Source organism: Gorilla gorilla, chromosome 3 (assembly GCF_029281585.2).
Source record: "Gorilla gorilla gorilla isolate KB3781 chromosome 3, NHGRI_mGorGor1-v2.1_pri, whole genome shotgun sequence".
Taxonomy (NCBI): Eukaryota; Metazoa; Chordata; class Mammalia; order Primates; family Hominidae; genus Gorilla; species Gorilla gorilla.
The window spans coordinates 13,348,837-13,361,344 of record NC_073227.2 but is presented as its reverse complement, the minus strand read 5'-3'; the positions used below and the strand labels follow the sequence as shown (position 1 = coordinate 13,361,344).

Sequence of the window (12,508 nt, the reverse complement as noted above, 5' to 3'; positions counted from 1 at the left end):
CAAACATGTCTGTGTTTCAGACTCATAAAGCCTGTACCAAACTCCACCCCGAAGCAGGGACAAGAGCAATGGCCGTACCTCAGGCCCCAGATGATAGTTCTCAGGGAACTCTCTTAGGGGTGGGCTCAGCCACGGCCACCGGGCCCCCCTTCTCTCTCCACCCTCCCACCGCCGTCCCCATAAAAAGGCCCTGACTTACATAAATCACACGGCTCGGAGACCCTGAGGTGCTGGAAGCAGGGACAGAAATGATGCTCTCTGAGGAAGTTCTGGTTTCCTGAGAAAGGAGAGAGGAAGAGATTGAAGGCAGGTACCAACATTTGGGGCCTTCAGAGGCAACTGTCAGGAGTTCCACTCCAGCAGCCGTGCCAGCGCACTGGGGTGTTTCTTTTTTTTTTTTTTTTGAGACGGAGTCTCGCTCTGTTACCCAGGCTGGACTGCAGTGGCGCGATCTCGGCTCACTGCAAGCTCCGCCTCCCGGGTTCACGCCATTCTCCTGCCTCAGCCTCCCGAGTAGCTGGGACTACAGGCGCCCGCCACTACGCCCGGCTAACTTTTTGTATTTTTAGTAGAGACGGGGTTTCACCTTGGTCTCGATCTCCTGACCTCGTGATCCGCCCGCCTCGGCCTCCCAAAGTGCTGGGATTACAGGTGTGAGCCACCGCGCCCGGCCTGGGGTGTTTCTTTAAAGCTGGGGCTGGGCCGGGCACGACGGCTCACGCCTATAATCCCAGCACTCTGGGAGGCCGAGGTGGGCGGATCACGAGGTCAGGAGTTCGAGATCAGTCTGACCAACATGGTGAAACCCTGTCTCCACTAAAAATACAAAAATTAGCTGGGTGTGGTGGCAAGCACCTGTAATCCCAGCTACTCAGGAGGCTGAGGCAGGAGAATCGCTTAAACCTGGGAGGCGATGCTCAGTGAGCCAAGATCGCGCCACTGCACTTCAGCCTGGGTGACAGAGAGAGACTCCATTTCAATGAATGAATGAATAAATAAATAAATAAATAAATAAATAAATAAATAAAGTTGGGGCTGAAGGAATTCTTGGAATAAACACACAGGCTTGGATGAATGACTGAAAAGCTAGCATCAGGCAGACATGGTGGGCCACATGAGACCAGAGTGATGCACAGGCCAAGCCATTCTGCAAACTCCGGTTATGCTCAGAGGCGTCATTTTCCACCGGGATTATGGGGACTCGCTGCAGCTTAGTCCACTGGCCCAGGTTCCTGGGAACACGGGACCATCTTGGTCACCCTGAAGACCCTCTCTAGCTTGGCCCCCGGCTCTGTCCTCCATGCCCTCTGACCCTCCATGGCCCCCCAAGCTTTTCTCAGCTCAAAGAGCACCTGCTCCCACCTGACACACAACTTAGAAATGGCCGTTCGGAGGCCCCTGGCAGCCACTCTCCCCACTGCACCTCTGGGCTTGTCCTGGCCTTTTTGCTGCTGTCACGCCTGGGACCTGTGTCCTCCTTACATGCTCGCTGCTGTCTGGGGCCACTCCTCCCTTCCGGACCACACTCGCTGTGTCCCTTGGGCTGATGGTTTTTGTGACTATCCTGCCTCTCCCCCCACCTCAGCCCCTTCCAGCCCTGCGGACACACTCCTTCTGTGGTCCCCACACCTCTGGCTGCACCTGCTGTCCCTCCCCACCTGCAGGGCAGGGGCCTCTCCTGGTTCAGCTCTCATTGGAGCTGCATACCCCTCTCCTGGTTCAGCCCTCACTCCTGGGCCACCTGCCTGGCCTTCCCCACACCTCCTATTCACCCTGTCCAAAAGAAGCCCATATCCACAGAGGCCTCCCCAGCCCTCAGCAGCCAAGAGCTCAGCCCTCAGTCTCCCCACGGCCCCCACGTCCTCTGCTGCTTCGATGGTTTCCCACCCCGACCACAGCCCCCACTGCAGCTCCCTCCTCTCATTTTCTGAGTAGACCCTTTTCTTGCCACCCCCAACAATTCTGTCCTGCCCATTTAGGGGTCCATCCATGCAGCGGTGCCTGCAGCCCAGGAGGCACCACAGTGGATGGGCCGATCTGTGTCCACATTCGTAGGTTGAATCCTAACCCCCAGGACCTCAGAATGTGGCTGTATTTGGAGACAGGGTTTTTAAAAGGTCACTAGGATGGGCCCTAATCTGTTATGCCTGGGGTTTCTACGAGCAGGGATCAGGACACAGACACACACAGGGAGTCCACGTGGAGGCGCAGGGAGAAGGCAGCATCTACGAGCCAACGAGGGAGAAACCACCCCAGCTAACCCCGTGATCTTGGCCTTTTGGGCTCCAGAGCTGTGGGAAGGTGGGTTTCTGCTGTGCAGGCCACCCAGGCTGGGTGCCTTTATCGGGGAAGCCCCAGCTGCCTGACTCAGGCTGGGCATCGTGCAGCGGCTGGCGTGGGTGACAGTCAGCGCCTCCTACACTCAGCGCACACCAGCGAGGATGGGCAACATCAGCTCCGGATGTGGGGCCACGTGCAGCAGCAGGAGGACAACCCTGTGCAGCATGCGGGTGGTGCCTGGGCAACCCTGAGTGCAAACTTGACTCTGTATCTAGAAAGGAAGGAGAGGAGGGAGTGGGCATGACACTCCACCACCTGTCCGCCACCTCTGCACTCGCCTCCGCTCAACCGGCCCAGGTCCTCTCCATGCCCCGTGTCTCCTCATATCCTAAGCTTGGCAACTGCCGCTGCCACCGCCTCTTCCTCCTCCTCCTCCTCCTCTATGAGGCCTGCCCAGCTTCCTTGTGCCTCCCTCAGCCCTGGTGCTACATACCAGATGGGCATCAACTCTGGGGTCTGCCTGCCCCCTGGGACCACGGATTTCTGCAGGCTGGCAGGGGCTGGGTCCTCAGTCATGCCCAGGATGGCCCAACACCACCTGCTGTTTGCAAAGTAGACAGCTAGTTCTGAGGTATGTGGCATAGGATCTGCTGTTCCCACTGTTCCTGGGCCAGGTCGAATGTCTTACAGGCCAAAATGATGGCTGCATACATTTTATATGAATACATTGAAACACCCTTTGAGTCTCAGCATCCTCGTCCATCCCCCGGCAACAGCTCCCTGAACGGGCTTTCCGTTTCTGAGGATTAGATCAGGGATGAGGCATGTGAGAGGTGCTTAGCACTGAAAAATTCTCCCCACTATTATTTCAGCTCAAGGTGGGCTCAGGAGATGACCTTGACAGAGAACCCTCTTCTCTGCAAAGCAGACGAACACTGGGTGTTTTAGAAGAAAGATTCCCTTAAGCCGAGCACACCACCAGCAGCACAGGAAAGTCTCCCAGGCTCCCGAGGAATGTTTCACAGCCTCCAACTGTGCCTTGGTACAAACGGGAGGGAGGGAGCGTTGGCTGGTTTCAGCACGGGGCCAGGGGCCAGGTTTGCTCTCTGCATGTTTGAGGGGGTCTAGGTGGGGCAGGCAGGTAACTGTCCTCATTCCCTTCTCTGGGCTCAGTCCCCAGCTCTGTGATGGGTGGGGACGAGTCAGAAGGGAGCTGAGTAGGCCTGATTTTCCCCAGTGGGAGGAGGCTGGAGCTTTTTCTGACTTTCTCCCTACCCGACTCCAATCGCACAAAGGTGCTTGGCAATGGAACTCAATATCCAGATGTTCTCCCAGGCCCCAGTACAAGCGCCCTGTTCAGACCCACAGGGACGGAAGGGCTGGGAGCTCACCGGGCTCCAATCCCCACTGGCTTTGCCTGGCCCCGGGGAGGCAGCTGTCATTCAACAGCCACTGGGGAGGCCTGCCATTAGAGTCACATGGTCTGACCCCTCCCATCTCCATGTGAAAGCCGAGGGGCTGAGGCTCAGAGAGGGCTAGTGACTTGCACCAGGTCACACAGCTGGGAGGAGGCAGAGCAGAACTCCAATGCCAAGCCTCGCTCTACCGCCCTTGGCCACCGCGGAGAATTGCTGGGACCGTCTCGCTCCCATTCAGCCGGAACAGCCCCGCGTTTGGTCTCCACAAGCCTGCTTCCTCGTTCCTCAATGGCCCCAACAGTCTCCAGCTTCCTCCTGGACTCCCACCCACAGTAGCCACCACTGAGGCCTCAGTCTTAACTTTTCCGAAGGAGACCCACCTTGGAAACCCACAACCTACAGGACCAGCCTGGCCAGTCCAGGCTTCCTCCACTGAAGTCACCCAGCCCCTGGCCAGAGCAGGGACCCCTCTGAGCTGAGTTGTCCCTGTGGCTACCTTCACCGTTCTTGGGGCTTACCTTGGGCTACCCACAGACACAGGGCCACCCCCTTCTCACCCCAAGGTCCTGAAACCCACATTCAGTCCCCTGAAGATCACTGGTTCCTCAGACACACCACCCAGAGCCAGAACCAGACTGGACCATCAGCTGCAGCTCCAGGAAGCCACCTGTGACCACTGCCAGCTGGGCCCGGGCCCCTCTCGGTCATGGCGCCTCTGAGCATCCTGCACATCGGAGGCTGCCCATCCACGTCTGTCTCCCCCACCAGACAGGGGGCTCCTTGTGGGCAGGGACCCCTCAGGTCTTATTCACCTCTATGTTCACAGTGCTCAATCCCAGAGCACACACAGTAGGTGCTTTGTGGCTTGTGTGTTGAGTGACCATATGATCAAATGCCCGAGGCGGGGGCGTTTGCACTGGGGACAGGGCAGCTAGGACCACATCCTTCTCACCTCCGCTGAGCACCCTGGCCAGATGCCAGGGATGTCTGACATGCTGTCTGTAAACCAAAAATTAAATGCTGGGGCTCCCCAGCCATCTCAATGGACTCTATCCACTTGGCCAGGGCACGCCAAAGTTAACCTGAAAGACTGGTTCAGGCCATGATGGGAAGCGGAGGTCAGACATGCCTCACTATGCCCGCCTCCCTTTGGAATTCAGGAAAAGCTCACCAGCATTTAACATCAACGCAGACCTTAAGTCTGATGAGAAACATCTACAGTCTATTCTCTCTGAAGCCTGCTACCTGGCAGCTTCATTTGCATGACAAAACCTTACACTCCACAAAGAGACATTCCTTTCTACAGATATTAACTCTTTCAACCAACTGCCAATCAGAACATTTTATTTTATTTTTTTTGAGACAGGGTCTCACTCTGTTGCCCAGGCTGGAGTGCAGTGCCATGATCTTGACTCACTGCAACCTCTGCCTCCCGCCTCAAGCGATTCTCGTGCCTCAGCCACCTGAATAGATGAGATTATAGGCACGTGCCACCATGCCTGGCTAAGTTTTGTATTTTTGGTAGAGAGCGGGTTTCACCATGTTGGCCAGGCTGGTCTCGAACTCCTAACCTCAAATGATCCACCCACCTCAGCCTCCCAAGGTGCTGGGATTACAGGTGTGAGCCACTGCACACAGCCAGTCAGAATGTTTTAAAATCTACCTATAACTTGGAAGCTCCTGCTTTGAGTTGTCCCACTTTCTGGACCAAACCAATGTCAATCTTACATGTATTCTGATTGATGTCTCATGTCTTCCTGACATGTATAAAATCAAGCTGCACCCCAATACCTTGGGCGCCTGTTCTCAGGGTCACACAAGGGCTGTGTCATGGTCACTCATATTTGACTCAGAATGAATCTCTTCCAGTATTTTACAGTTTCACTCTTTCCGTGGACAGGTCCTTGTCCTGGGAGAGCTCCCATCCCCATGGTGCAGAAGGGGCAGCCATGCGATCAGGGCCACCTTCCAGGCTGCAGAGAATAGTGAGTGCTCCCTCCTCCCTACTGCAACCTTGCCTGGGGCCAGGTGCTCAGGGGTCGGCCTCTTGCTGAAGAGCAACCCTGAGGCAGGGATGGACTGGCTCCTGTGAGGGTCCTGGAGTCCCCCAGGAGCTGGCACAGAGGGGCTAGGACCGGGAGTCATTTCTCCTCTTGACTAGCAGGTAGCATTGAGAAGCTACTTCCACCTGGGTGTCGGGTTTCCAAAAACAAGTGAGGTTGATGCTGCCGGGAGCCGGCCAGGTCTGCCTGCCTTCTGCATATTCTCTCCTTAACTGGCTTGCACCTGACGGAACAACACAGAGCAGGAGGGCTCTCCCTCCCACCCCCGGGCCAGGAAGCGCCAGGCCCTCCGGGTCAGTTAGCTCCAAGGGGACCGAGATGTGTTTGAGAACCATTAGGCCGGGAGCCACGCCAGTCCCTGGACTCGGCGCTAAGAGGCCAGCCGCTCTTAGCCTGCGCCGCCTCCTCCCTGTGTTGGCTAGAGGCCAACTAGCCCTCTGTTAAAAATAACTGCTTCAAAAGCAACTTCAAACAGAGCCCAGGAAACAAGGACGCCTGCACAGGCCCCCAAGCACAAGGACTCCTTCCTCCTCTGCTGGCAGCATCCGGTGGTTAAGTGACCCGTGCCCGCTAGGCCAGTGACCCGGAGGTCAGCACGGGCTGGCATCAGTGGGGACAGTGAAGCTGTTGCTGCCGCCTGGCCAGTCAGGCCTCTTGCAGGTCCCATGGCCGCTCCACAGTAGGGGTCAGAACCTGGGAGCTGGCGCCAGCCGCCCCCCACTCCGCCCTTGCGGGGACCTGGCTGTGGCCGCGGAGCTCCCTTTTCTAGCCCTGGTCGGTTTCACTGTGGTAGGAGTTATTAAGAAATTATTTTAGGGGCCGGGCATGGTAGCTCACGCCTGTAATCCCAGCACTTTGGGAGGCCGAGGTGGGCGGATCCCGAGGTTAAGAGATCGAGACCATCCTGGCCAACATAATGAAACCCTGTCTCTACTAAAAAAAAAAGAAAATACAAAAATTAGCTGGACGTGGTGGCGCGTGGCTGTAGTCCCAGCTACTTGGGAGGCTGCGGCTGAAGAATAGCTTGAATCTGGGAAGCAGACGTTGCAGTGAGCTGAGATCACGCCACTGGCCACTGCACTCCAGCCTGAAGACAGAGCGAGACTCCGTCTCAAAAAAAAAAGAAAAGAAATTATTTTAGGCAGATAGAAAGGAAAAGGGGTCCTTGGGCAGTTTTCGTTTTCAAAGCAGCTCTTAGAACCAGGCAGGCACCGTTTGATATGCAAATGCAGGCCACTAGAAACTGGGTCCACCCAAACATGGCGATTCCTGTGGCCTTCTTGCCCTTGCCCCACATGTCCCTGGCAGCATGGCTGCCCCCACATATCCACATGTATGTGGAACATCAGGGCGCCCTGCATTTGCATATTAAAAGGCTAGGGTGGGAGGGCCAGCTTTTCCATGGGCTATGGGAATGACATGCCTGGTCAAACCAATCGCCTAAGCCCTATGCAAATCAGACACTGCCACCTCGAGCCCGTGTATATACCTGACTGGTATCGACCCCGCTTGGGGTTCCCTGTCTTGGCTTTGGAGCCCCCCCTCCCTCTTTCTCTATACCAGGGAGCTTCCTCCTTCTGCCTTTCTTCTTTCTTGCCTATTAAACTCTCCGCTCTTTAAGACTACACCACGTGTGTCCGCGTTTTTTCTAATTCTACTTGAGTCGAAGACCCTGGTGTTCCTCCACTCATCGGAGCCACATCATCAGGAGACAGGGTGGTGTCCCCATGCACACGTGCAAGCCACAGTGTGGTCTGGTGGCCTTGGCGTGAGAGACTCCCTCACTCAGGTCCCTTCCACAGGCCTTCGGTGGGCATGGAAGGATCTCACAAATGGTGCGGGCCCTGTGGTCACTTCGGAGTCACACACCGTGGCTTGCTGAGGGAAGGGCTGCTGCCTTGCTCATCCCTGAGACCCAGGGCAACCTCAGGGTACCTTGTAGAATGAATCATGGACTGCAGCAGCTATTTGAGAGGACAACAAAATTCACAACGTGCCAGCTAGCTGCTGCCATCCTGGCCAAGCTCACAGCGGGATTTCATCGCATGACTCTTCTGCCACCGTGGAAGGCAGAAAAGGGCAGACTTCCCCTGGGACCCCCTCCGCTGCCAAAAGCAGAGCCGCTAGGAGAGCATCAGGGACACAGGTGGGAAGCCAGGGCCCCTGCCTGCCCCTGTGCAGCCCTCCAGCCCTGCCTGCTCTGCTAGCCAGCAGGGGAGCTGGCCTTCCAGGAAGGGTCCAGATGCTGGGCATCCTGCAGCTTCGCTCAGACGGGCCTGCGTCGGAATGCTGTCCCGAACCCCATCAGACGCTCTGAATGCCCCACTTTGTTCCCTGCAGGCACAGCTGCTCAAACAAGAGCCCAGACCTGCCGCTACAGGACATCAGAGTCACTCAGGACCCCCAAGGTAGCCTGCTTGGTGGACTGGATGAGGTCTACGGGACACCCCACATTCGGGAGTAAGTGGGAGGCCAGGGGTTGCTGAGATCCGCAGCAGGATGAGGACACGGCCTGACCTGTGGGCCTTAGGGGTGTCCTCAGGTCCCGTACCACCAGCCAGATGGGGCCATAGACCACCCTTGGGTCACAGACCACCAGCCAGATGGGGACTGCCCCAAATCACTAAGCTAAAGGGAAAAGTCCAGCTAGAAACTGCTTGGGGCCAACCTGCCTCCCATTCTATTCAAAGTCACCCCTCTGCTCACTGAGATAAATGCAGATCTGATTGCCTCCTTTCAGAACTCAAAAGAATGCAATCACTTGTCTCCTATCTACCCATGACCTGGAAGCCCCCTCCAGGCTTTGAGTCATCCTGCCTTTGCTTCAAGTTTTCCCGCCTTTCCAGACTGAACCAATGTTCATCTTGCATATGTTGATTGATGTCTCCTGTCTGCCTAAAATGTATAAAACCAAACTGTGCTCTGACCACCCTGCACACATATCACCAGGACCTCCTGAGGCTGTGTCACGGGTGCACATCCTTAATCTTGGCAAAATAAACTTTCTAAATTAACTGAGACCTGTCTGGGATTTTCGGGGTTCACAGACATGAGGGGGGTCTTGGGGACTGTTTGGGCCCCCTAACACTGTAGTTGTTCTCAAATTTTCACGGCCATTGGAGTTCATCAAATGAGAGGAAAGCTCAGCAGGCCAGTCCACAAAGGCTCTTAGATGCCTCTTTGCTATGTACACTCCAAAATTTGTGTGTTGGAAACTTGGTGTCCTTTGTGACAGTGTGGGAGGTGGGGCATTTGGGAAGTGACTGTTCATGAGGGCTCTGCCTTCCTGAATGGATTGATGCCGTTACTGTGGGAGTGGGTTAGTTATCTCGGGAGTTTGGCCCCTTTTTCCTCTTTGTTCATGAGTTCTCGCCTTCTCTCCCCCTCCTGCCACAGGACGGCTCTCATCAGATGCTGCACCCTGCTCCTGGATTTCCCCACCTCCAGAACCATGAGCTGAATTAACTTCTTTTTATGTAGATTACCTTGCCTGCGGTATTCTGTGATATCAACAGAAAACAAAGATGCCCTTGTTCCATCTGTATTATTGCTCACCAGTCTACTTGTTTACCCTCCCCACCTCCTAAGCCTGGCTGCCCCCATCCTGCAGCCCGTGGGACTGGACAGTGAGCCTGTAGAATCTGGTCAGTGTCCTCTTAACTGTACAAAGACGGTGCAGGAGCAGTGAAGAGTACATCAGAGACACCAGTGAATGCCACCAACCTTGTTTCTGTCTTCAGTTCTGGCTGCTTGTCGACACGCCGGATGCCAGATGGAGGAACCTGTTGACAAATTCCCAAGAGGGAAATGATTAGAGTTATTTCCCATGTTGCAGGGGCCTGTGTGGAAACGCAGAGGAGGGAGCTGGTCCATGCACAGACGTGCACTCGGACTCCACCCTCCAAGCGGCTCTGAGCATCCTCTCTGTCCTGGAGTTAGTGCTGGGCAGGGAGTACCCAGATCACAGTCCCCGCCCCTCAGGGGCTCATAACCCAGTTGTGGGACGGAGGCAGGAAACAAACAGGGAAATGGCTGCTGTGCACTAACTGCTCCCACAGGAGGAGGCATAGGGTCTTGAGGAACCTAGGGGGCAGTTGGGGGCATTTGGAAGATTCTTCTCTGAGGAGGGGGTATTTGAAGGGGTTTCAAGTCCCTGGCTAGGATGTAGGATTGGCTGCCTGCATGTTGAGGGCAATGGCTGGGCCCACCTGCAGAGACAGCTGGTGCTGCAACCTGGGTGGGAGCCAGCCTTGGGGAGGAGGACTTGCAGGGCAGGGCTCTAAGCTGAGAGGTAGGAAGAGAGAACCTCAGCTGGGAAGTGGGCCTGCTCCTTAGGGTATGGGGTGAAGAACAGGTGTGTTTGGTGGGAGCTGGGCACAAGGCTCAAACACCGGCCCCACCCTGTTACTAATTTACTCAGTCTCTGTGGCTTCTTGTGTCTCAGTTTCTCTAGCTGTCAGTTCTGCCCAGTCACCCATGTCAACAGCCACTACCATCAACATAACAAGGTCACCCGGCACCAAGTGCCCCCAACATCCCTGGCACTCTGGTCTCTTCTAATTCAACCTCAAACTACCCCAAGTCTTTGTTTTTGTTTTTGTTTTCCACCTAAGAATAGAGCTAATAAGAATTCTACCTTGTCAGGTCGCTGGGTGAATTTAATAAAATCAAGCAGAGGTAATAGAGTATCAGAAAAGTGCTTTGTGAGTTGCTGCATACAAATGTTAGTTGCATTAGTGCGATCCTTCTTGTGCATGGGGGACCCAGTGAATGTCAACTCTCTCTGCCCCCCTTCCCATCCTTCAGGATCTGGGGCACTTGCTTCTCCTGGGGCCTCCCTGAACCTCAGCCTGACCTGCCGCTCCCTGTGACGGGCTGGCACTGTGCTCACACACCCAGCCTGACCTGGCCCCCCCTGCGATGGGCTGGCACTGCACTCACACACCCAGCCTGACCCGCCACTCCCTGTGATGGGCTGGCACTGCACTCACACACCCTCTGCTAGGTGCATGGCTGTGTCTCCATCTCTTACCCATTGCTCCCATGAAGGTGAGGGCTGTGGCTGACTTGTGTATCCCACAAAAAAGCCACACAGGCTAGCACATGGTAGGGGCTGAAAAGTGTGTGTGGAATGAGGGAACTTATCCCATCTCCTGCCTGCAAAGCCCTCTGGGTCATGTGGATTTCACGGCGGCTCGTTTCTAGGGACATAGCAGCAACTCGAAGCTCTGAGAGATGGTGATTGGACTACATGTGTGTGTGAGTGCATAGAAAACATTTCTTGTTTATAAATTAAAAATAAATTATGACCATAAAAGTAATAGGGCTGGGCGCGGTGGCTCATGCCTGTAATCCCAGCACTTCGGGAGGCCAAGGTGGGTGGATCACTCGAGGTCAGGAGTTTAAGACCAGCCTGGCCAACATGGTGAAACCCCATCTCTATCAAAAATAGAAAAATTAGCCAGGCATTGTGGTTGCTACCTGTAGTCCCAGCTACTCAGGAGGCTGAGGCAGGAAAACTGCTTGAACTTGGGAGGCAGAGGTTGCAGTGAGCTGAGATCGGCACCACTGCATTCCAGCCTGGGTAACAGAGCAAGACTCTGTCTCAGAAAAAAAAAAAAAAAAAAAAAAGTAACAGATGTCTCTTATTAAACATTATAGAAACCTTAAAAAATGTAAATGAAATTAAAATCATTTCTAATCTCTCACCCACTTTTTGTTGGTTGCCTTATAGTACAGGTGTACCTACAAATGGAAGGGGTTCAGTGTACATACACAGTTTTTTCTTTCTTTCTTTCTTTTTTTTTTTTTTGAGACAGGGTCTCACTCTGTTACCCAGCCTGGCAGTGGTGCAAATATAGCTCACTGCAGCCCCCACCTCTTAGGCTCAAGCAATCCTCCTGCCTCAGCCTCCCAAGTAACTGGGACTACAGAAGCATAGCACCATGCCCAGCTAATTTTTCATTTTTTTGTAGAGATGGGGTCTCACTATGTTGACTAGGCTGGTCTCAGACTCCTGGGCTCAAGCAATCTGCCGCCTTGGCCTCCCAAAGTGCTGGGATTATAGGCATGAGCCACCACACCGAGGCTACAGACACAATTTCATATCCTACATATTTGCTTAAAAATGTCTTGAACAGGCCGGGTGCTGTGGCTCACACCTGTAATCCCAGCACTTTGGGAGGCTGAGGCAGGCGGATCACGAGGTCAGGAGATAGAGACCATCCTGGCTAACATGGTGAAACCCCGTCTCTATTAAAAATACAAAAAATTAGCTGGGCATGGTGGCGGGCGCCTGTAGTCCCAGCTACTAGGGAGGCTGAGGCAGAATGGCGTGAACTCAGGAGGCGGAGCTTGCAGTGAGCTGAGATCGTACCACTGCACTCCAGCCTGGGCGACACAGCGAAACTCCGTCTCAAAAAAAAAAAAAAAAAAAAAAGTCTTGAACATTTCCCAGTTAATTAAATTAAATATCAAAACATGCAACTTTAAGGGCTACACAATGTGGACAGATAAGAATTTTATCTCTCTACTCCTCTCCTGATCTTTCTTTTTTCTTTCCTTTTCTTTTCTTTCTTTCTCTCTCTCTTTTTTTTTTTTTTTTTTAAGACAGAGTCTCACTCTGCCGTCCAGGCTGGAGTGCAGTTATGCAATCTCAGCTCACTGCAACCTCTGCCTCCCAGGTTCAAGAGACTCTCATGACTCAGCCTTCTGAGTAGCTGGGATTACAGGCATGCGCCACCACAC

At 54.3% G+C, this 12,508-nt stretch overlaps 1 protein-coding gene across 11 annotated transcripts in view; it reads right to left on the bottom strand.

The window, feature by feature from the left end:
- ABLIM2 (actin binding LIM protein family member 2) overlaps positions 1-12,508 on the bottom strand; it is a 202,508-nt gene that overhangs the window by 88,134 nt on the left and 101,866 nt on the right. For all 11 annotated transcript variants that reach the window (XR_010133322.1, XR_010133320.1, XR_010133313.1 and 8 more), the window contains exons 8-9: positions 9,485-9,543; positions 200-277 (exon numbers count right to left, since the gene is read on the bottom strand). Coding sequence is in view for 1 of the 11 variants with exons in the window: in XM_031010278.3 (XP_030866138.2) it covers positions 200-277; positions 9,485-9,543 (137 nt within the window). In the remaining 10 variants the exon portion in view is untranslated. The remainder of the gene's footprint in view (positions 1-199; positions 278-9,484; positions 9,544-12,508) is intronic.